Source organism: Carettochelys insculpta, chromosome 3, assembly GCF_033958435.1.
Source record: "Carettochelys insculpta isolate YL-2023 chromosome 3, ASM3395843v1, whole genome shotgun sequence".
Lineage (NCBI taxonomy): Eukaryota > Metazoa > Chordata > Testudines > Carettochelyidae > Carettochelys > Carettochelys insculpta.
In genome coordinates this window covers 126562069-126584949 of record NC_134139.1, presented here as the reverse complement: position 1 = coordinate 126584949, position 22881 = coordinate 126562069, and the positions used below count along the sequence as shown (strand labels likewise).

The following is a 22881-nucleotide window of genomic DNA, read 5'->3' as shown; positions in this document are numbered from 1 at the left end:
TCTGACTACTGTTTATATTGAAGTGAAGCTGAGAGTTAAATGAGATGAGTAATCAAATGCATGGCATATGCTGTTTTGAATTGTTTATATGGCCAATAGTTATTAAAGTTAGTTATCTTTTTAAAGCTGCTATTTCACAATAATCTTCTTTTATTTTTTATATATATATATACACACACACATATAAATGTTGAAATATATAAATATAAATATATATGTTGAACCTGTGACCATGTCAGAATACAGCACGCAATTGAGTTTATTCTTGCTTTTCCAAACAGTTTTTTTTACTATGACTGTCTTTATTTAAAAACAGTTATCTTAAAAAAGCTGTTTGGAAAAGCAAGAATATACTCAGTGTAATGCTGTATTCTGACATGGTCAGAGGCTCAATGTACTGATTATAAGAGAGCAATAAAATCTCTTCTGTGGAGTATTTTGAGAACTTAAGTAAATGACAAAAAATGGTGGGAGGGATTGTGTATGTAAAATTCTGTCAAAAAGTAAGGCACTGAAAAATCTGACATCTGTTTATCTGTTTATAGCTATGGCAAGATTACTCATATTAATTCTTGTTTAAAATGCCATATGAAGGAAAGGCATTTGTGCAAACAAGAGTCATATTTGCATTGTAGATCATGTCTTCACCATCTGTGAGAGCTGTTGGTGTTGCAAAATTAATGTGTTAATGAAATCACAATAATTTCTCTGAAGTAATGGATTCTGAAGCCTAGAATGACTGACTATTTTTTGAACTTTAGTGTCTAGTGGTTTACAACTGGGAAAGCCTTTCACAGCTTAATTAGTTCTGCAGCCTTACTTTACAAAAAATTGGCTATGCTTTCACCATACCAGTCACTGTGCAGAAAAGAATAAAATGGAAAAAAGGAAGACAACCCTGTAATACTTTTTTTCTATAGTATATGAAAAGTTTCTAAATAAAACTTTGTCTGCCAAATAAGTTTTACACAAAGTGACTAGTGAACGAGAGTGGGCAAACAGCTCAGAAAATAATTCCAGCTTGTCAAAACATCACAAGTTGGGAATACTGAACCTTATACAGATTTCATGACTATTTCCAAGTTTCTACTTGGAACGCACAGAAAATGATGTATGGTGCTTTTTCTTTTTGATACCATTTGAAATACTTTTCCCTTTCCAACTTATTATCTAACACAGTTATTAATGTAAAATGTTACAAGGTGCTGTTGCATCGTTTTCAGTCATTTTTGTTGAACTTTCTGGGATCCTTTTCAAATTGTTTCTTGATTGCATTTACTGTGTAAGAACTCAGCATGTCAAAGAACACGTAGGTTATGTACCATGTACGTATATGAGTTGTGCAAGAACACACATGCAAACACTCAAACACACTTCAGCTGGCTTCAGTTGTCATAGAAGCTATGTCAAAGAAGTTACGCCATTTTACAACAGCTGAAGATCTTTCACAGTATGTATAGATATTATTTAATGTACTGTAACAGACAGATTTAAGAATAGGAGGACCGTAAAGGTTTGGGACATTTAGGTCAGTTATATTCCAATGAAAAATAAAATAATGTTCACACAATGTTTTTAATTTGTCCCAGTTAGAGAGAAAAATATTAGATATTTAGAAAGCACTGAAAAAATGACTTTTTAAAATTACATCAAAAAGAGAAGATCACTTTTCTTACCTGTTTTGATTTTATTACTGTGTTGTAGGTATGTGACTGGTGTAAGCACATAAGACACACAAAAGAGTATCTGGATTTTGGGGACGGGGAACGAAGGCTTCAGTTCTGCAGTGCAAAATGTCTCAATCAGTACAAAATGGACATTTTCTACAAAGAGACACAGGCCAATCTTCCAGCTGGACTGTGCAGCACATTACATCCTCCAGTGGAAAATAAAGCAGAAGGCACTGGGGTACAGCTGCTGACTCCAGATTCTTGGAATATTCCGCTAGCAGATGCTCGGAGAAAGGCCCCATCCCCAGTGTCTGCAGCTGGCCAAATTCAGGGCCCTGGACCATCAGCGTCTACCACTGCCTCTCCGTCTGACACTGCCAACTGCTCTGTCACTAAAATTCCCACGCCAGTTCCCAAACCTATGCCCATCAACGAGAATCCAAATATTCCACCAGTTTCTGTTCAGCCACCTGCTAGCATTGTGCCTCCAATTGGTGTCCCACCTCGAAGTCCTCCCATGGTGATGACAAACCGGGGGCCGGTTCCTCTGCCCATATTCATGGAACAGCAAATTATGCAGCAAATCCGTCCACCGTTTATTCGAGGGCCGCCACATCATGCCTCAAATCCTAACAGCCCTTTGTCCAATCCAATGATTCCTGGAATTGGTCCACCACCAGGTGGTCCCAGAAATATGGGTCCCACCTCCAGCCCCATGCACAGGCCAATGCTATCACCTCATATTCATCCGCCAACAACACCGACCATGCCTGGCAATCCCCCAGGGTTACTACCGCCGCCCCCTCCAGGAGCTCCTTTGCCTAGCCTTCCCTTTCCCCCTGTCAGCATGATGCCAAATGGTCCTATGCCTATGCCACAGATGATGAACTTTGGATTGCCATCTCTTGCCCCACTGGTGCCACCCCCGACCCTCTTAGTGCCATATCCTGTCATTGTTCCTTTGCCTGTACCCATCCCTATTCCCATTCCCATCCCACACATCAATGATTCCAAGCCCCCCAATGGCTTCTCCAGCAATGGTGAAAACTTCATTCCAAGTACCTCCAGTGATGCAGCTGGGGCAAAGCCAACAAATAATTCTGCATCCCCTAGAGATTCAAAACAAGGGCCTTCTAAATCCTCCGACTCGTCACCTAGCTGCTCGGGCCACTCCTTAAACCAAGCTCAAATGCTTCAGGAGCATAGCAGAAATGAAGTTGTTGATTTGACTGTCAGACCTAGTAGTCCAGTGAACAGTAAATTTAATTTTTCTGGTGTACTACAGGGTCCACAGGATGGTGTGATAGACCTCACTGTAGGGCACAGGTCAAGGTTACACAATGTTATCCACAGGGCTTTACATGCTCAAGTTAAAGTTGAACGTGAACCTAGCAGTGTTGTAAATTTGGCTTTTAATAGCTCGGATAAAAGGAACTGCAGCAACTGCAGGGACAATGGCAGCCCAGTTGAAACAAAAATGTTACCTTGCAGTGAACCAGCTCACTGCGGTCCTGCCTCATTAGCCTCCGGCACTTCGGGAGTAGAAACTAGTGCCGCAGTTTGCAATGTCATTGTGAATGGCACAAAGAGCACAGAAGGTTCTAAGAATTCGGAACAATCCCCAGATCAGAAAAAGCCTCAACCGCCAGAGGAGCCAGCAGTGAGTGAGTTGGAGTCTGTTAAGGAGAACAACTGTGCATCAAACTGCCACCTAGAGGGAGAGGCTGGCAAGAAGATTGGGGAAGAGCCCCTCACTGGGGGAGACAAGCAAGACCCCAACCTTAACAACCCTGCAGATGAGGACCATGCTTATGCTTTGCGGATGCTGCCCAAGACAGGTTGTGTGATCCAGCCTGTGCCAAAACCAGCGGAAAAGACTGCTATAGCGCCGTGTATAATCTCAACACCAATACTCAGCACAGGGCCAGAGGATCTGGAGCCACCATTGAAAAGGAGGTGTCTCCGAATTCGAAATCAGAATAAGTAAAGGTTTGTGTAACCACTACTGCCTTCTGTGTGAATAGAATGAATATCAGTGTTTCCAGGTATGAATCGAACTCCCATGGATATGGTCTTTGTAAAAAAACAGAGATTCTGATTTATTATCAAAAAATATTATTTATGTTTTTAATATAGTCTTTGTCCTGTATTGTCTTCATATCTGTCACTCTCCACCCATCAGTTCTGTCTTCAGCTTTGTGCTCACAGAACATTCCGTTGTGGTGCTGGCTGTGAAGTTCTTGTGCTGTGTATGTCCGAACTAGTGGATCTTTGCCTATCAAAAGTTCTAGGTTTGGGCAGTCAACTTGGTTGTAAATATTTAGCACATCTGGTTAACAGCAACTTACGTCCTCAGGGCCACTATATTTAATTACAGTAATTGGCCAACTTCACTGCTTGCTGGTAGTTCAGCACTTTTTTAACTCACAGTCACATTACTCTAACCTGCCTTCAGAGGAACACGCTGACTTCAAGCTGGCAGTATTGGTGTTAAAAGCTGTGTAGGCTTTGTTGAAGAATGGCTATCTTAAAGAATTCTTTCTTGAGCTTTGCTTCAATGGGGATCTGTGCTTAGACACCATCTCCCAGTGATGTTTATGTCCTGCTGGGTTCTGGGATGTGGTACTCCGCTCTCTTACACCCCACACGCCCATCTCAGTCCATCTCTCTCATTTTATAAAAGCATTTTAGAATCCTTTTTTATTCAAATGTGTAATTTTATTATGATCCCTAACTGAGGCCAGAAGGATTTACTGCAATAGAACTAATAATCCACTCTCCCACCTGGATGAAGCAATGATCCAGGGGCCAAAAAGTTCTGCAGCCCATTCTCTACAACCCTCAAGTTAGTGAGACTTAGTGACAAAGCAGTATCTTTATAAAACTATTGCTTTATTTAATAGGTCTATTTTTGCTTCAACAGAGTGTACAAGCACAAATTTAATTGCGTTTCCCAGAGATACATGAGATTGGAGGTGTTCTTTAAGAAAAAGGGAGAATGGTGGGTGTTATAAGAACCCTTTGAGAAACTGAATACTGACGATTTGCCGGATGTGGCTTGATGACATGCCAAATTTTATTACGATCTATAAAGTATTCCATAACCTCCAGTAAATTGTATTTTGTGATGTCCATTGTAGTGCAATAGTGACTCATAGAAATTGTTATTAATGGCTCACTATCCATTAACAATTAACATATTGTGGCCTTTGGGATATTGCAGTATTCCTCTGTGCGGATAGCAGACAGTAAGTGCACAATCACACGCAGTGAATTGATAAATGCTGTGGGGTTTTTTTTTTGTCTGTCCATTTGTTTAATATGGGGACCACTGTATTTAATGTTCTTGGTCTTACACCCTGGAATACAGACTGCTCTCTACCTTTGCTTACACAGAATACTTATTTACTTAATTTAATGTCCACACTCATTCAGTGAAATTGAATCCCTATCTTATGCTCCAAGCACACAATGACATTTAAAAATACGCATAGTAAATAGACTACACCTGTAAGTTTCTTGGGTCAATAATTAACATACGTCAAGATCCCAGAAGCTGAAAACATGTTTAAGATCTTTCAGTGCCTCTCAGATAGGGAAAACGGACAGACCTTGCAGTATACGTATTATGTTACTCTTCTGTTAAACAATCAAGATCTTTCATGTAAATACTGCTGTGCTATTCTCAGAATTCTCATCATACTAAAAGACTATTCAAGCCAAACTTTGTCATCGTGCATACACCTGTGCTTTACACTGGAACAGGGCTTTTATCTGTAGGGAACTCTGCTGTTTGACTATCTCCCTATTAATTAATAGTAGACTAACCCATGCCTATGACATTGATTCTTTTTACCTAACTCCAGTGTCTGCACCATGTTTATAATTGAGTTCAATTTACTTTAGTTTAACATCAGTAAGGTTACCAACTAACATCTCAACATCTCTTCCTGCTATAAGATTGGTGAGAGAGACAATCTCATTCTCTGAGGTGCTGATCCCAATAGGTGCTCAGCATCTTCCAGACTTAGGCACAGCAAATTCTGGCTTCAGTCAGATGTTCATCTGCTTGTGGTGCTGACACTATTCCACATGGCATAACTTTGCCTATAAAATTCCGTACAGTAAGTGGACAACCTTAGCTCAGACAGACATCATCCAAAAGACAAAAAAAGGCATTAGTCAGTGGTTGTTTCCCCTGCGTCTTATATTTGTCAAGCAACAGCATTTCTATCATTGAAAACTATCAGTTCAATTACCAAAATGAACAAGCATTTTCCTGGTCACGATGATGTCTATATAGAGTCTGGTATTTCTTTGTCTCAGGATACTGATTGTTTTTGCCACTTATTTTACTTGTAGGTTTTCAGTTCAAAGGTGTCTACATTTGCTCCAAGAGTTTTGTGTAATAGCATAGAAATGGTTAATGGCCCCCTGTGATTTAACAGAAAAAGTTGCACGAAAGAAATGCAAAGGCGGGATCTTTATGTATTTCCCAGGAAACAGCATAGCCCAAACACACCCAACAAAAGAAAATTCTGTGATGTCTCCTCACTCCAAATGATGCCACGGTGCAAGGGAAATGCCGGGAGGTGCCAGGCTTCTATAGGACATACATCCATGCAAACTGGGTATGGATTTGAGATGAGCCCGAGAAATGACTTGATTATTTAGCTTCACATGCAACCCAAGGATGGGGCTAAATTCTCTTTTGCCAGTGCAAATAAAAAGACAGCAATCCCAGATGGGTCCCAGGTCTGAGGCAGTCCCTCATTCTCCTTCATCCCACCTCCCCTCCCAGCTTCAAGAAGTCCCTCTGTGAATGTTCCACAGAGATGATGTTCTGTGGGTACAGAGTGGTTGAGCATGGAGATGCAAAACACCATTCCCCAGCCTCCAACCCTCATGCCCCATAGGCAATCACTGAACATGTTACTGTTGATACACCTGAGCTTAGTTCTTCCTCACTATGGCCGTGGCCACACTAGCCCCTCCTTTTGGAAGGGCTGTGGTAATGTGGCACTTCAGAATATGCTAATGAGGCACTATCATAAATATGCAGCACCTCATTAGCATAATGGTGGCCACATGTACTTTGAAACTTTGAAAGCTTTCTTTCGACTGGTGTCTCTGGACATAAACAGAAGGCAATTCTGAGGCATGTCTTCTCTGTGCTGAGGATCCTAGCCACTAGCTCTTTTGCTCAGTCCCCTACCTATTCCATGGTGAGGGAAGCGATAAGATCCCTTGGCAATGGAATGAGGAAATTTCATATGTAGTGACTCTTGAAAACATGGAGCTTCTAGGTCCCAGTGCAGAAATAAGCTACACGGGCAGATTTGATCCCTCTTTTTAAGGACATGGGCCCTGGAAGTTTTTCTCATGCTACTTCTAGATTCTCATTAACTTGTTAGAAGAAGCAGTCTTGAAAGTTCTCTCCCCCTCTGGTTCCCCTAACTGGGAAATCTGAACATATGTGACATAATATGTAACTTTTCCTGAATTTTGTTTCCTATCAAGTTGTATTAATTGAGGGAAATGATCCAGACACCTTCTTGCTCAAGTAGAATCTGAGCAACAGCAATATGGATAACTGTAAAAAGGAATCAATGCAAGTGTCACCTTTTGGGGCCAGTAGCCAGACTCTAGATCATTTAATGTGCCAATTACTTGATGATTGGAAATGCTAATCAGCAACATAATCCTCCATGTTAAAGTTTAGTCTCTCCATCAGATTGTGGACCATTGAGCTGGTCTAACTTAATGCAGCTCATGCAACTAGCTAAAAGTTTTAGTGTCAGTACCAAAGTGTAATAAAGACATGCAGGCCCTCAGAGGAGTATTTTGCTGGGTGTAATTATTTCAAATTTGAATGGCTTGAGATTTCTAAAATTAGCAATATTAGCGTTGGCCTTACGCACATATTACATCCAGGCAGGATAAATTTAACCCTATAGTTCCTTTGTAGATGGGTTTTAAGGTGAACGAGTTAAAACGCTACAGACCATTTGACTTGCATATAATACTTGAGGTAATTGTTGAACTATAAGATTAAATGGCACACACATAGCTAAATTCAGAACTAGCTCACGTGTGTCCATGTGCATGTTTACACATGGGGGGGCAGAAGTTGGGGGAAGCTGAGGTGGAGGCTTCTTACTCCCTACGAGTGGAATAGCTTTGTAGGGCTATAGGAAGTGCTAAGCGCAAGCCAGTTACTGTACTAGCTCATGCACCATCTCCTCATGGGCTCAGAGTTTGCTGGGTAGTTAATATATGTAGAGCTGTAGCTGGCTCATTCATATGTTGTGGTCATAACAATACACAAGGTGTAAAATGCTTCTTTTCAGAGCTGAAATCGTATGTATCCCCATGGTCCCAGCACAAGAAATCCTGCTCTGGATGGTGGGATTCCTGTGGCAGAGACCATATCTTTTAACGTCTCTTCTGGCTTAGGTTTTTCTGTAATGTCATCACAGTAGCATTTGTGTGTATCTACCAGCATCCTGGTCTTCAATGCACTGACTGTTTGGCCCTACTTATATAAATGAAACTATATTTTATGTATTTACCTGGTGTCTGCTACTTATCTTTACTGGAGCAGTACAATAGGCCCGATTCCCAGCTGGGATGAACCTGTGTATCTCCCTTGATGTCAAAGGCTATGATGATTGACATCGGTTTAGAAACCGGCCCTATATGTTTAACTTAAGTGAAAGCTGCTCCGAGAATAACTCTTAATACACTGAGTTTTGCCAGTGGTATTAGGGGAGACCATTAGCATTACAAATGCTTACGTGTTTGCCTGGAATTGAAGTTCAGCCCTCAAGGAATGTCTTGATGCTACCAAGTGATCTTACCTTTTCCAAATCACCATAGCAGCATCCCCAGATACCTTAAATTAAATAAGTGTTTTTCAGAAAAGTGATTCTCTGAGCAGCAGAGAGCGAAATGACATACTTGGTATCAGATTTCAATTCCCACATCACAGACTGTGAGGCTTTGTGTGCACTGAATTCAGCCTGCATGGGAGTAACGTAGCAGACTGTGAGCCATGCCCACAGAAGTTACAGGTCAGCATAGATCTGCTGATGTCAAATGACCCATGCTGACTGATACCGGCTGAGGATCTGGTGCCATTGCCCTTTTACAGAATCAATTGATACAGGCCACAATTGTTAAGTATAAATCCATGCTCTTGAATCCATGTTTAGCCACCAATGTAAAAATGACCTGATTCGGAAAGATCCTAAGCACCTGAGCCTCCTTTCCTACAAGCTAAAGGGAGTCAGATCCTCAGATGGTATAAACTGTCATAGCTCCAACTGAGTGAGAACAGTTAACAGAGTCAGAGGTGCTGAAACACAGGGAGTTAAGACCAGTTCAAATATTTAATGACTGGGACCACTGACATCAATGGAGTTACACTACATACTCCATCACAATGGAGTTTAGCCCCTATAGATATAATTGTCCTTTGTGATCTTTGTAAGAAGGAGTATATTTAAAAAACAAACACCACACCCAGTGTGTGCACCAAGACAATATACAACCCCATTTTCACGACATGGGCAATATGTGTCCCTGTGGAAAGAAAAGAAAATCAATACCTTTTTTTAGGAAAGAGAAAACCAGTGGCTCAAGCCTGCAAACCCTAACTCATGTACGTAGTCCTCATTCAGATGGATTGGATGTAAGCAATGGGGTTGTTCACATAAATAGTTATATCAGGCCTCAAGAAATTAAGCATTGTCAGATATTTAGGACCTGATTAAGCAGATGTAATTCTATTCACTGGAGTTGATGTAAAAGGGGTATGAAAGGAGGGTCAAGCTCTTCATTTTGTCATTTACTCTTGTGCTATTTGGATGCAAAGTTTCTGTGTCACAGGGAAAGTTGGGAAAGAAACCACAGCTCATGCTCAAATGCAGAAATCAGCACAGGCAGCTGTTCTGTAATACAGATTGAACCTCTCTCATCCGGCACCCTTGGGACCTGACTGGTGCCGGGCAAGAGAATTTTCTGGGTATTGAGAGGTCAACATATTCTAGCACATTGGCAACACTTCCATTGCTTACTGGGCTCTTAGAAGGCATGTAGGGGTAAATTACAGCTAAATATTAGTATAGAACACAGAGAGCCAGGACTGATGGCTGTAAACAAACTTCATGAGACCACGGGAAACTTGCCCACACCCATGATAAGTGGTCGTCTAGCTAACTAACATCATGCCAGATTATGGAGTTTGCCGAACGAGAGAGTTCCGGATTACAAGTTCTTCCTGTACATTAATGGATCTTTTCTTCAGTAATCAAGGACACTTGTGGAAACATGTCAGAAATTATGGAGTTATTACTGCTTTCACATGCAGAGGGAGAAACAAAAACAACTATGGAAAACGCTCCTGACCTATGGAAACAGCTGGTCCTAAGAGCTCTCATTATTAGCAGCACCTCCCAAAAATCCTGAACTTGGGTTGAAAACCAGAAAAATGAGTTATGCAAGAGATGGACAGAATTAAACAGGAAGTACTAGATTTAGGAAAATCCACTTTAAATGTAAATGCACATAAAAAACAAAGAGAAGATTCAGGTGAAGTACCAGTAATGTCTTTTCTGATTCCTGGCCTAGAAGGTATTGAACTAGTTGTGACAAACAGAGCCCCATTTACCTCTAAACTGCTGGGTGACTCTGTCCTTGTCTATTTTTAGGTACCATCCAGGAAAGCATTAAAGTTAAACACATTCTTAACTGCTTTACTGGATTGAAGCCTTGCTGCTCAGTTGTGCTCCTCACCCTACATCAGGTCAGTTGTGTTCTTTTGATAATGAATTATGTTATACCTACGTGCATTTCCTGATCCCATGGAAGGAACAAATCAAGTAAACATGGAGTCTGTACAGAGCCAGGAAATAGAAAACATTTGCTTCCAAAAAATGCATATTAAATTTGTGGACCCCAGCCTGCGAGAGGCTGAGGACCCTCAACTCCCACTGCCTCCCATTAGAGCTGTGGGTGTTCTGCTGTTTACAGGAGTAGGCCCCCATCTCAGTCTCATTTGCATGGATTTGTTCCCCAGACATGTTTTTGGTGTTTGAAAAGAATGATACTCCTGTGCAACATGTGTCTCAATTTGTAATAATATCCTCCCTGCCACTGGCTTAGTTTTCCAAGAGTTCCTAAAATGTTAACTGTCTTAAATTTGAGCCAACCTACAATAACAAATTATCTAGACATGAAGTGGCTGAACTACATTTGTTGGAAGAACACCCACCCCTCCTCTCTGCTACGTTTCATCTTCCAAGCCTTGTTTTGGACATTGAAACTGTGTAATATAATCATCCTCTGTGGAAGCACACTTTTTTTTTTTCTTTTAAAGCTGTGGAGGTTGGGCGGTTTAGAAGGAAACAACTATCAGGTTCAGATTTCTTTGCAAAGTTCTGCAGTCCATCAAAAACATGGAGCTATTTTAAATGTATGTTTACAGCAATTTTCAGCTATTTATTTGGAGTCCTTGGGGCTAAATGTAAATCTTTATATTATAATGATTTTGTGCATGCTTATACTTCAAATATCTGTAAACTTTTATGATCTACTTGAGCTGACTTTTTTATTTTTTTAAAAAGGTACTTTTTCTTAAAAAACAAAACAAAACCATTTCCCACAGTGATACAGAAGAAGAGGTACATGATGAGGTCACTACAGACTTGAATACTGTTCTCAACTGTCCGAGATCAGTTAAGATGCTCATTTTATATTATACAGTGGTAGTTTCCCAATTACTGCTGAACCAGCGGTAAAAACATTGTCTCTGTGTTTGCAGAATAGCTTAACCAATAGCGAACTCTGCAGCAATTACTGGCAGTTCAAACGGTTACCCATAGTCACAATCAAAACAAAAAGCAGTCAAGTAGCACTTCAAAGACTAGCAAAATAGTTTATTAGGTGAGCTTTCAGGGGACAGACCCACTTCTTCAGACCATATTTTGCTAGTCTTTAAAGTGCTACTTATGGTCTGAAGTAGTGGGTCTGTCCCATGAAAGCTCACCTAATAAACTAGTTTGCTGGTCTTTAAAGTGCTACATGACTGCTTTTTGTTTTGATAGTGTATAGACTAGCACGGCTTCCTCTCTGTTACTATTCAACATCCATAGTCACAAGGGACACTCTAAAGCAACTTGCTACTGCACCTGTGAAAGGTTTCAGCTGCAAGTTATTTTTGTTCCATACATTCTTGATTGTTGTCCCCTTTTCCAGCCTAATCTGCCAAAGATTATGGCCACTTGAGACCCTCCCCCATTACACTCTGTAAGTCTGATGGTGCTTTCTGGATTTCATCCTTCCTGATTGAACTTAATCAGAGGTTTCCCAATATCAGGAGGAGGTGAGACAGGCCCTTACACTGGTGTAAATCAGGAAAAACTACACTAAATTTCAGCATAAAACCTGGGAGTGTTCAGAATCAGGCCCCATGGTTGCAGCCTCAAGGCTTTAGCAGGGAGGTTGAATCCCCAAACACTGGCCCAGGGTGAATAGTCCTTAAATAGACAGGAAGTCCCATTGGCTTCAGTGTGAGAAGAGTATCAGTATCTAACCACTTTTGTTGTGGCTGCTGTATTTTGATTTGTGTATTTAATATTAAGAATACCGTATTAAGAAATCCAAAGCTTTAGGTTTTTTAAAGCGTCTATTTTAGCACAACCCCAGATCGTACAATTTGTGTACCTTGAGTCAGAAGGCAGTACATCAACCAACACGGAGCACTTCTGCAGCACTTTTCAAGCATTAACTAATGAAACTCTTGACAGCCCAGTGAAATAGCTTGGTATACCAGCCCCTATTTTACAGATAGAAACCCGAAGCAAAGAGGGGACAGATTCTGATTTTATTTTCACTGCTCTGACTTGGCTGACTTCACATCCATCTTCTTTGTCATTCTGTGTATGACAGGAGCTGGAGGCAGCTAACACATTTGCAAGTAATTTGCATATGACCCTAAACTTCAATTTACAGTCAACACCCCCAGCCTCGAGCACGAGGATACTGAGGATACTGCATGCTCAAAACTTGGCAGGTGTAGCTAGTGTGGGTGTATGGGTGTGGCTAGGGGAGGGAGCTTAATGGGAATATCTGGTAGGCAGCTGAGGCATATCGTGTCTCCTCCCCCCAACCCTTCTGCCTGCTGCTTCCTCTTCCTCCTGCCAGCCACTTCCCCTTGCTTTTTTCCCACTTGGCTCCAGCAGGGAAAGCAGCCTGAGAGTCAGTATGCTCAGCCCTTGGCACCAGAGCAGCTCCCAGAGGCCCATACCAGCAACAACAGGCCAGTCCTGTTGAACTAATAAGCTTTCAGCAGAGCTGGGCCCCGACTGCTGCCAAATGTAGTGGGGTTGCAGTAGTGGCATGATACTTGGCAGCTTGGCTTCAGTGCTGTGACATCAGAGCACCTCAGTGCACATAAGAACAGAGCCGGGCCTAGGCAGGGTAGGTGACTTGCCGTAGGCCCCAGAAATGAGTTACTCGTAGGATGGAGAATAGAAGTTCCCCTGCTCAGGCCATGGCTCTGGATTTTGTGCATGCCACTGGCTAGTGTGTCTCTAAAGCATCCCCGGAGTATAAACCAATTGACCCCCTTCTCAGTGGGAGATGGTGCCATGGGGATTGGGGAGGCCACAAAGGCTGATTTTTTTTTTAAAGGAAAAACTGAAAATGTGGGGAGCTTTGTTAATCTTTTGATTGTGTGGAGAGTGTGATAATCAGAACAACATTAAAGCTTGTGTGAAATTGCACAAAAATTATATTAAATGAGCATTAACTAAGAGGAAAGATTTTGTTTGTTTGTAGGAGACAGGGTTATTAACATCAGGGGTTGGGCACACACAATTGTGTGGAGTGGATTTGCCTCAGTACATAGAACTTATGAAGGACTTTATATGCCATTAAAATGTTGTAAGGATTTAAGCGAGGCTACATCTATAATAGACATAGAAGTTGACCGCTGAGACACAATTTTAGCTATGCCAATTGTATAGCTAAAATCAATTTATCAGCAATCGACTTCAATGCCTGTCTACATGGAAGAAGATTGACAGGAGCATTTCTCCCATTGACCTTCCTTAACCTTTGCCACTCATTCCAGGGTTGACTTTGACGCCAGAAAGTGCCATTTCACACATCTGCAAAACAAAACCCCAGACGATCAACCCTGAGCAGGTTGATCTTCTGCGATAGTATAGACATAGCCTCAGACATGGGAATGGCATGAATTTTACCCCAGCAGTGCACCAAGGAATGAGTAATAACTCTAGTGGGTGGTTGGGGGGAAGAGAGGAGGTACATCGGACATAAACACCAATAACTTTTGAATGAGCTACAGTTAATCTGCGTTGATAACAGTAGAGAGTGATGAATATAAATATAAATCAGAAGTTAGGAGCTACAGAAAAGTGACTAAGGGAGGCAAAGGGACACAAGGAGAAATCTATGACCAGGACATTAAGGAGTTTTTTTAAGAATGTTAGGAATAAAATAACCCGAATAATAGTATTGGTCCATGGGAAAAATAAGAGAATTATCAATAATAATGCAGAAAAGTCAAATGTGTTCAATAAATATTTCTGTTCTGTTTTTGGAAAAGAATAGGAAATTATGTATTCATATGATATGGGAACACTCTTTCCACTCTGCGTTAAGCAGGAACAGCTAAAATTAGACATCCAGAATTTTAGAAGAAACTGGCCGATGTGCTCACTTGACCATTAATGTTGATTTTCAGTAAGTCTTGGAGCACTGGAGAAGCTCCAGAAGACTGGAAGTTAATGTCGTGCCAATATTTAAAAAGAGTAAACACATGACTTAGATAATTATAGGCCAGTGAGGCTGACATTTATCCCAGGAAACATAACGGTGTGGCTGATACGGGACTTGATAAATAAAGAATTAAATGTAATCAGAATGAGTTTATGGAAAATAGATCTTGTTGAACTAGCTCAATATCTTGTTTGGATGAGATTACAAGTCTGGTTGAAAAAGGTAATAAGAGTTTGATAATATCTGTAGGACGTTTAACTTGGTACTGCATGCCATTTTCATTTTAAAAACTAGAAAGATAGAAAATAAATGTGTCATACAGTAATTGGATTAAAAACTGGCTAAATGGTAGGTCCCAAATTGTAACTGAGAATGATCACTGACTGTGTAGGTTACTAGTGGGGGGTCCCACAGGGATCAGTTCTTGCTCCTATGATATTTAACATTTTTATTCATGACCTTGGGAAAAAACAGTAAAACCCTAACTGATCAAGGTTGCAGTTTACCCAAAAATTGGAGGAATGGTAAATAATTTAGAAAGCAGGGTACTGATGCAGAGCAATCTGGATCATTTGGTAAGACGGGAACAAACAAACAATAGTGTAGCTAAATGTAAATGTACAAATCTAGCAAAATAACATAGGCCATACTTATACCAAGGGGGACTCCATCCTGGGAAACTGACTGTGAAAAAGATCTGGATGTTGTGGTGGACACTCAGCTGAAAATTAGCTCCCATTGGGACACTGTGGCCAGTAGGGCTAATGCAATCCTTGGATGCATAAACAAGGGAATATTAAGTAGGAGGAGAGAGGTTATTCTACCTCTGTCTTTGAAATGGTGCAACTGCTGTTTGAATACTGTGTCCAGTTCTGGTGACCTGAATTCAAGAAAGATGGTGATAAATTGGAAAGGGTTCAGAGAAGAACCATGAGAATGATTAAATTTAGAGGTAGAAAACCTGTTTGATAGGGATAGACTTGGAAGAATTTGATGTTCTTAGTTTAACAAAGAGAGGGCAAAGAGGTAACTTGATCACAGTCTGGAAGTTGAAATTAGACAAATTCAGACAAAAAATAAGACCTCTTTTTTAAACCAGTAAGAGTAGTTAGCCATTGGAACATTCTACCCAGTGTCATAGTAGATTCTCCATCACAGACCACTTTTACATCAGGATTGGGTCCTTTTCTAAAAGACCTACTTTAGGAATTCTTTTAGAGAGTTTCCGTGGCCTGTGTTATATAGGATTTGAGAACAGATTATCATAATGATCACATATATCCTCAGAATGTATGAATCTTGCCTGAAGTCTGTGTGTGTCTGCTCCACCAATCTTAACAACACAGAACATGAGGGAGCATAGCAGGGAAAAGAGATGCACTTCAGCAAGAGCAGGCAAGAAATTAATCACTGGTGTTAAGAATCTTTAAAGTTTATAAAATAATTGCTTCCTGACAGAGTATAGACTGCCCAAGGGACCCAATCACTGCAGTTATGGAAAACAAAATGCATTCCTAAAGAGGGGGCAGAAATGCCCTGCCCCATAGATGTGGAATAAATGAAAAAGTAACAGCCTAAAGCCAACCCGTTACATGTTGCGAGGTGATAGTCTCACCATACTCAGACCCCACTCCCTGAAACCAAACACAGGGCCAATTTCTGCTCATTGATGCTGAATATTTATGAAGGTCCTGTTGTGTTTGGGGCTGTGTGCATCTAGGATGGAAATGGGAGGAGAGGTCCCATTTATCTTCTCCTTAGGTTCCCTTACTTCATGTGGAGCTGGGAGCCATGTGTATAATATACATACAGTAGGCAGCCGCACCAACAGAACCAGGACAATTCCCTTGTCCCCACTGTGAACACCCATGCCCTTCAAAGCTTGGTCTCCTCAGCCACATGCGAGTGCACAACCAATGAGCCTCTGCAAGCTCAAGACGTCATCGTCGGACACAACGGACTACCTAAAATGGCCCTATCTGTCTCTGTACTGCAGTTGTCACAGCTGGTCATTAAAACCTGATCAGAAAGGATCAGAGCGAAAACCAAAGCAGTAAAAAGTGTAGCAAAGGCTGCAATTTTTCAGAAGTTTCCACAGATTTTGAGTCCTCCTGTGTTTGGATGTTGGGCTGACTTTTCACAGCTACCGGATACCCACAGAATCCCTGTCAGCTTATCATTGCTCAGCTTTGAGGTGCAATTCAGCACCTCACCTGACTGAGTGTAGGAAAGAGATGAGACTCCATATCAACTCTCCCTTCTTTGTGCATGGGGAGGGGTTCAGAACAAGATGCTGGTTTTCATCCTGCACCTGCTATACCTGGCCCTTCTTTTTTTCTTTCCCACAGGAAAATGTAGCTTTCTGGCAAAAGAGTCTCTTTTTTTCTTCCCACATCCCCTTACCTGTCGTGTCTGATTTTTACCTGCTCTTTCTTTCTCTCTTTTGTTTAGTGGGAATTTCTCCTCCTCACACTTGGCTTGTAGTTCCTGTGTGACAGATGGGAAGCCCAGGAATGCTGTTTAGAGTGGCCAGTGGTCTCACCTGGCAGCTTGGCTGCTACCTGTGGCAATGGGTGGGATTTCTGTCGTATTGGTCATCCCTAGGACTTGCTGCCTGGTAAATTTGGAAGCACTGTGCATCTGCCACCTTCTTTTAACTCCCAAGTTCCTGTGCAGACTGAGGGACTCAGGGGTTTCATTGCTCTATTTTTGCCAGTGATTTAGTTGACTTGTGATGCATGGGAGTACTAGTAATAAAAGTCTCAGATGTATTTGCTGGCTCTAATCACCTGACAGCAGTCAGTAGTTACCAGTTCCTTTAGCTTATTTTATAATGTAGCCTACTCTAAATGGATGGACTAAATTAGGTTAGAGAAGAGGGTCCAGATTTAGACATAGTTGTAATTTCACTGAAGGCTTTTCCAGGAATAAGTGCAGCTCTTACAGAGAGAAGCAGTAGCTAGCAGTGGACATCCTTTCTCCTATTCTTGCCCAGTTTCTTCCAGAAAGCCCTTTGCTAAATATAAAGTTGACAGAGACCATTGCATTATCTACAGGCAGACTCTAATATATCTTTATGACAGTTCTATAACACAGTCCCTTTAGGACAATAGTATCTCTAGCCCTTCCTTGGCCACGCAGAGGTATAAGTCAGAGTAAGTCCCAGGCATCCCTGCTTGGATTTTTAAGGTCTATACAGGTTTGAGCTGCAGGGGCTGCATATCTGACCCGTCGTTAACAAAAGACCCAGAGCTTGCAGGACACAAATGAGAAGAACAAAATCCCTTTGAAGCATTTGGAAGTTTGGTGTAGTAAGGACCTCTGAATCTGAGCCCGGTTGAATTTATTCCTAACTATGGGTCCCCTCTGAAATAAAATGACATAGCTGTCTGCTTCCCTCAGCTGTAGTGATGTGGTGTCATTTCTTTAATGGCATGGAGTGGAAAGATAAATCGCTAAGCGTTCAAAGTGGAAGGTTTTAATGGTAAAGCTTGAAATACTTGTAAGAGTTGCTAAAAAGCACGGAACTATTACAAATAATAGATGACCCCAGCATGTTTACAGGGCTGAACATGCTTCTGTGCCTGCTTCAGCTGCAGTCTTGTGGTTTATGACCTCAGCAGAGCCTCCCTGAGAAAATTATGGGCTTGCCTTTGCTCTGGGGCCATTTACAAACCAGGCGTCTTCTGGTGCATCAACAGCTTTCATGTTTGTTGCCTGGTGGAATTAAGTGCTGTGTTAAAAGATGGAAAACTCTGCCAGCCCACATCAATGAACACCCAAGACTAAACCTCATGCTCAGTTGCCATGTTGGTTCTCAACAATCTGATGCTGCGTTTGGAGTTGGCAACTGAAAACAGTAAGAATAGCAGAAATTGCTTTCCTTTACTGCTTTATGCTTGATATATAGATAGATGTGTGTAGTGTTTTATACACAGAGCTCTGAACTCAAGATGATCACAAACACTATTAAAACAACGAGTCCTGTGGCACCTTAAAGACTAACAGATTTATTTGGACATAAGCTTTCATGGGTAAAATCCACTTCATCAGATGCAGTGGAATGGAAATGACAGGCTGGGGATATGTAACTGTCCTTTAGTGCTCAAAGTATTAGCCTCTGATGCTTGAGGTATAGGGCTATAGGTTTATTAATCTGAGATAGTAGGTGATCCATAGACCTCTTATGTGGATTGGTCACTAGTAGGGACAAACTCTTCACTATCATGGGTTACAGTATTATGTAAGGAGTTGTATTTTCTACCTCTCTTGGATGCCTGTTCCATACCTATAACTTCATGTCAAAAATTATAAAAGTAATGTGTATTTTCTTCATTGTGTAAATCAGTCTCTATGCTTTGGGTGCACATTGAGACCATCTTATGGCTTGGACTCCATTACTCTCTAAAATCTTATAGGCAAATCCTGAAGTATACAATCAGTCTCAGTTTATGCAATGGGCAACATTTTCCTTCTCAGCCTGCATAGTTGTTCTCTTACCTGCAGTGTGGATTTCTCATACCCCATGTCTCTATACTCATGTTTCCATGCAGAACTTCTGTTGTCCTTGTGGCAAAGTATGGAAGAACTGTGGAGTAGGCTTAGGGCTGGCACAGAATGGTGCCAGCAGAGCTGCCCAGGTCATGGGGGCACTACAGCTAGGGTGAGGTTTAATATATTTAATACATGTCAGTGCTACATGGTAGGGAGAATAAGCAGCAGCTAGAGATTTCTGTGATGATAACTGAAGCCCCTTGGGAAATATCACCCTGTTTGGTGCACCCGAGAGATACATAGCTACTCCCTGCTCCTCTGTTTGATAAGTAAGGTAGACCCACTGTTTCCTTCGTTCTTCTATAATCTCTAGTTCTGTATTTCTGCATACACAGCCTGCTCCTCTATTCCAGGCCTCCACCGCACTCTCATGTAAATGAACCCACTTCATCCCTCAGCTGGCATGGCATTTGGATGGCATGTGGTTGGGTAGGGGAGAGAAAGTCACACACTGCATCATGGGGCTTTCAGCTTTGAGCAATCACATGGCCTGTTTATATAAAGGTATAGCTGGAGAGGATGGTAGCAGAGCATTCTAGGTGAGGGGTGTAGGCTCTGGGCCCCTCTTCTGCCTGTTCATCAGAGCCTGGAGCCGCTGACCTTCAGGACACACGGTCAGGCACTCATCTAGGAAGAGTGAAAGAGGGAGGAATGCGGGGCGGGGGTCATTGAGAACCCTCTCATGGAGAGTACAATGGAGGCAGGGTTGTGATGAGATTTTGTGGGTATGGTGCAGATTTGTTAAAGTTCCTCTAATGTCTTTATTAAGCTCCATGTTTTAAAAACCTCTGCTGTGCTTAGACTACAAGTGCCCAGTAAGCCCAATTGCGTAAATAAACAACCAAACTCTTAACACTGGGGTCCAAGGGAGATTGTTCAGATATCACTGCTGGGTCAGTTCTCCTTAGTAACCATCCTTGCATAAGCTGCCCTCACAGTACCTACAATGAATCATTCACAACACTTTCTGATGAGCTCTTCTTGTGTGTTTTACAGGAATGCTCACTGACAGGGTACCTTGCATGGAGAAAGGGAGCAGAGCAAACCATGTCACTTCACCGAATGATGCCAGCTTGGCCACTCAACACCTCCCGTGGCTAAAAGTCAAGCAAAAAAAGCAGCTTCCTGTCATTCCATCTCTCAGAGGAAGCCTCAGTCCCATGGGTGGCTTTGGCCCAGAAGACAGCCTATGATGGACCTACGCAGTGTGCTCCTCATTCCCACTGCCACCTCCTCTTCTCCGTGGAGGAACATGTTTTCCTCTTGGTTTCTTGATGGGGAATTTTTCCCTTTGGTTTCAAAAACCATCCGGACCAATGTTGGTACTTTTTCCTCTCTGACTTCCAGGTTCAGATATATGAGACTGGACAGTGATATGGAGGTGGTTTTTTTTTGTTTTGTTTTATTTTGTTTTGTTTTGTTTTTTACAAAAACTGCTGTGGTTTTGCTGCTACACTAAGAATCGTGATTTGCATTGTATGGTTTTGGACCTAGTCACGTTTTGATGGGGGAAAGGGGTAATACTGGAGTAGAAACACTTCAGAGTCATCTCTATCCTACCCATGATGCACTTTTAAAGGAAGAGTTAGAATATTTTATTGGCTAATATACTTTCCTTGTTATTTTTACAAAGGCCACCTTTATCCTTTTTAATGCCATATTTTCAGTGTTACACTTTTAGGGCTTTTAATTTTTGATTTGACAGATGTAAGAAGCAGCATGAATAGTTTATACTGTGGTTTTTCAGAGCCTGAATGCCAAGAGAACTCAGTAAATGTTTATTCTTCTCAGCTTTCTCTTTAAATTCCCCTAAATAGCGCCCCATTTGGGAACAGAGCAAGAGTGTTGAACTAAAGACCAAAATTCCCTCAAGGTGTAAAATAATCCGAGGGGAATATTTGCTGGGCGTCACGAAAGACTTGGATGAAATTTCAACCCTGATGGTTTTCAGTGATCCAGGAAGCCAGTGAGACAATCTCTCCATATGCATAGCCCTTTCCTCATAATTAGAATGGTATGGACAAACCAAGGAAAACAAGGGGTAAAGTGAGAAAGATCCCCCATGATTCTGTTTCACTGTTTGCTTTCTCCTGTCATGGTTAAGAGAAATGTGCAATTCAATCCTCAATCAGTGGGTGGAGGATAACAGGGTAGAATTTAACTTGTGTGCACTTGTACAGTTGTAGCCAAGAGTCCAAAAGTACACTAGAGCATGTATACTGGCACTGAATTGGTAAGACAGTTGTGGAGTATCCCATTCTGACAAATACAAAAAAGAAAAAAAAAGTCAAATCACCTTGTGATTCAGTGTAACTGTTTACTAACTTGAATAAAGCAATTGTTCACTCTCAAGTGTTCAGAGTACACCTCTTCTATAAGGCTGCTGTTAGGAACCAAGAAGCAGTTTGCAAAAGAAATGTCCCTATTCGTCTCAGTGGAGTTGGGAGCAGGGTATCAAAGCCAATCACGCCAGAGCCTTGTAGTGACGGTGCACTATGAGCACTATGTATATACTGTATTTCTATATTTCCTTTGTACAGACTCACATAACCAAGTCAAGCTACTGTTTTACAGGTGCTCCTTTATTTATTAGAGCTGTGAAAGCTTGGAAAACACACCAGGCGAGCAAGCTCCCTTTTTAAAAAAAAAAAAATATATTAAAAAAAAGCTCCTGAGCCCAAGGGAAGTTACTTCCGAGAAACATCTCCAAGAAAACAAGAACACGAAGCACTTTCAATGTGCTCACTTTCTTTCTGGGCTCACAACACTTTTCTCTCTCCCTGACTGGTGTCAGATTTATTAAAAGAAAATAAATCACCAAGAAAAAAATGCACTTAAATGTGCCGTTGTTTTATTATTTTTTTTCCTGTGCACATAAAGTTGTTCTTTTCTCACCCCGAGTGATCACAGATCAAACAAAATTCCATCTGAAATCTAAAAAACAAAAACTCCCTGACAAGTGATATTTTTATTACTACTTGCATTGCGGCACTGCTTAGGAGCCCCCGTCATGAACAGTAATCAGCTAGGCACTGTACAAACACAAAACAAAATGTCAGTCCCTTACCCAAAAGCTTACAATTTAGATATAAAGCAAGAAAAAAAAAACATTGGAGACAGAACTGTCTGTTCTTAGAGGCTGATTCTGTGTTTGCTCTATTTCCTTTCTGATGATTTCTCAATTTACATAGTGATTATGCGGGAAGGTGGAGAAACACTTCCAAGTGTGACTTAGGTCCTGAGCTTGCAAAGATCTCCATACAGGTGAACTATTTCACTGGACAGAACCTCATTGCCTGAAACTGATGATTCTCAAACCCCCGTGGTTCAGGAGCCAACTTACTATTGATTTACAAGAAGAGGCAGTGGGATCTGGCCTTATTTAATCTACGGAAGAGAAGAGTGAGGGGGCATTTGATAGTAGCCTTCAACTACTTGAAGCAGGGTTCCAAAGAGGATGGAGAGAGGCTGTTCTCAGTAGTGACTGCTGACAGAATGAGGAGCATGGTCTTATGTTGGGGTGGAGGAGGTCTAGGTTGGATATTAGGAAAAACTATTTCGCTAGGAGGGTGGTGAAGCTCTGGAATGGGTTACCTTGGGAGGTGGTGGAATCTCCATCCCTAGAGGTTTTTAAGTCCAGGCTTGACAAAGCCCTGGCTGGGATGGCTTAGTTGGGATTGGTCCTGCTTTTAGCAGGGGGTTGGACTCGATGACCTCCTAAGGTCTCTTCCAAACCCGTGATTCAATGACATTACTCAAAAGAGCCTCCATGGTGTGAGTTAATTGTTTCATTCACTGTTCAACAGCTCTGTGAGAGCAAGGAAGTGTGATCGTAGCAAAAACATCCGGA

The 22881-nt window shown here is 41.5% G+C and overlaps 1 protein-coding gene across 2 annotated transcripts in view; it reads left to right on the top strand.

Annotated features, from left to right (window-relative positions):
* SOBP (sine oculis binding protein homolog) overlaps positions 1-21383 on the top strand; it is a 156808-nt gene extending 135425 nt beyond the window's left edge. For both annotated transcript variants that reach the window (XM_074990783.1, XM_074990782.1), the window contains 2 exons: positions 1705-3659; positions 20028-21383. In XM_074990783.1, the coding sequence (XP_074846884.1) occupies positions 1705-3657 (1953 nt within the window). In that variant the 3' untranslated portion in view covers positions 3658-3659; positions 20028-21383. The remainder of the gene's footprint in view (positions 1-1704; positions 3660-20027) is intronic.
* Positions 21384-22881: the final 1498 nt, after the last annotated feature.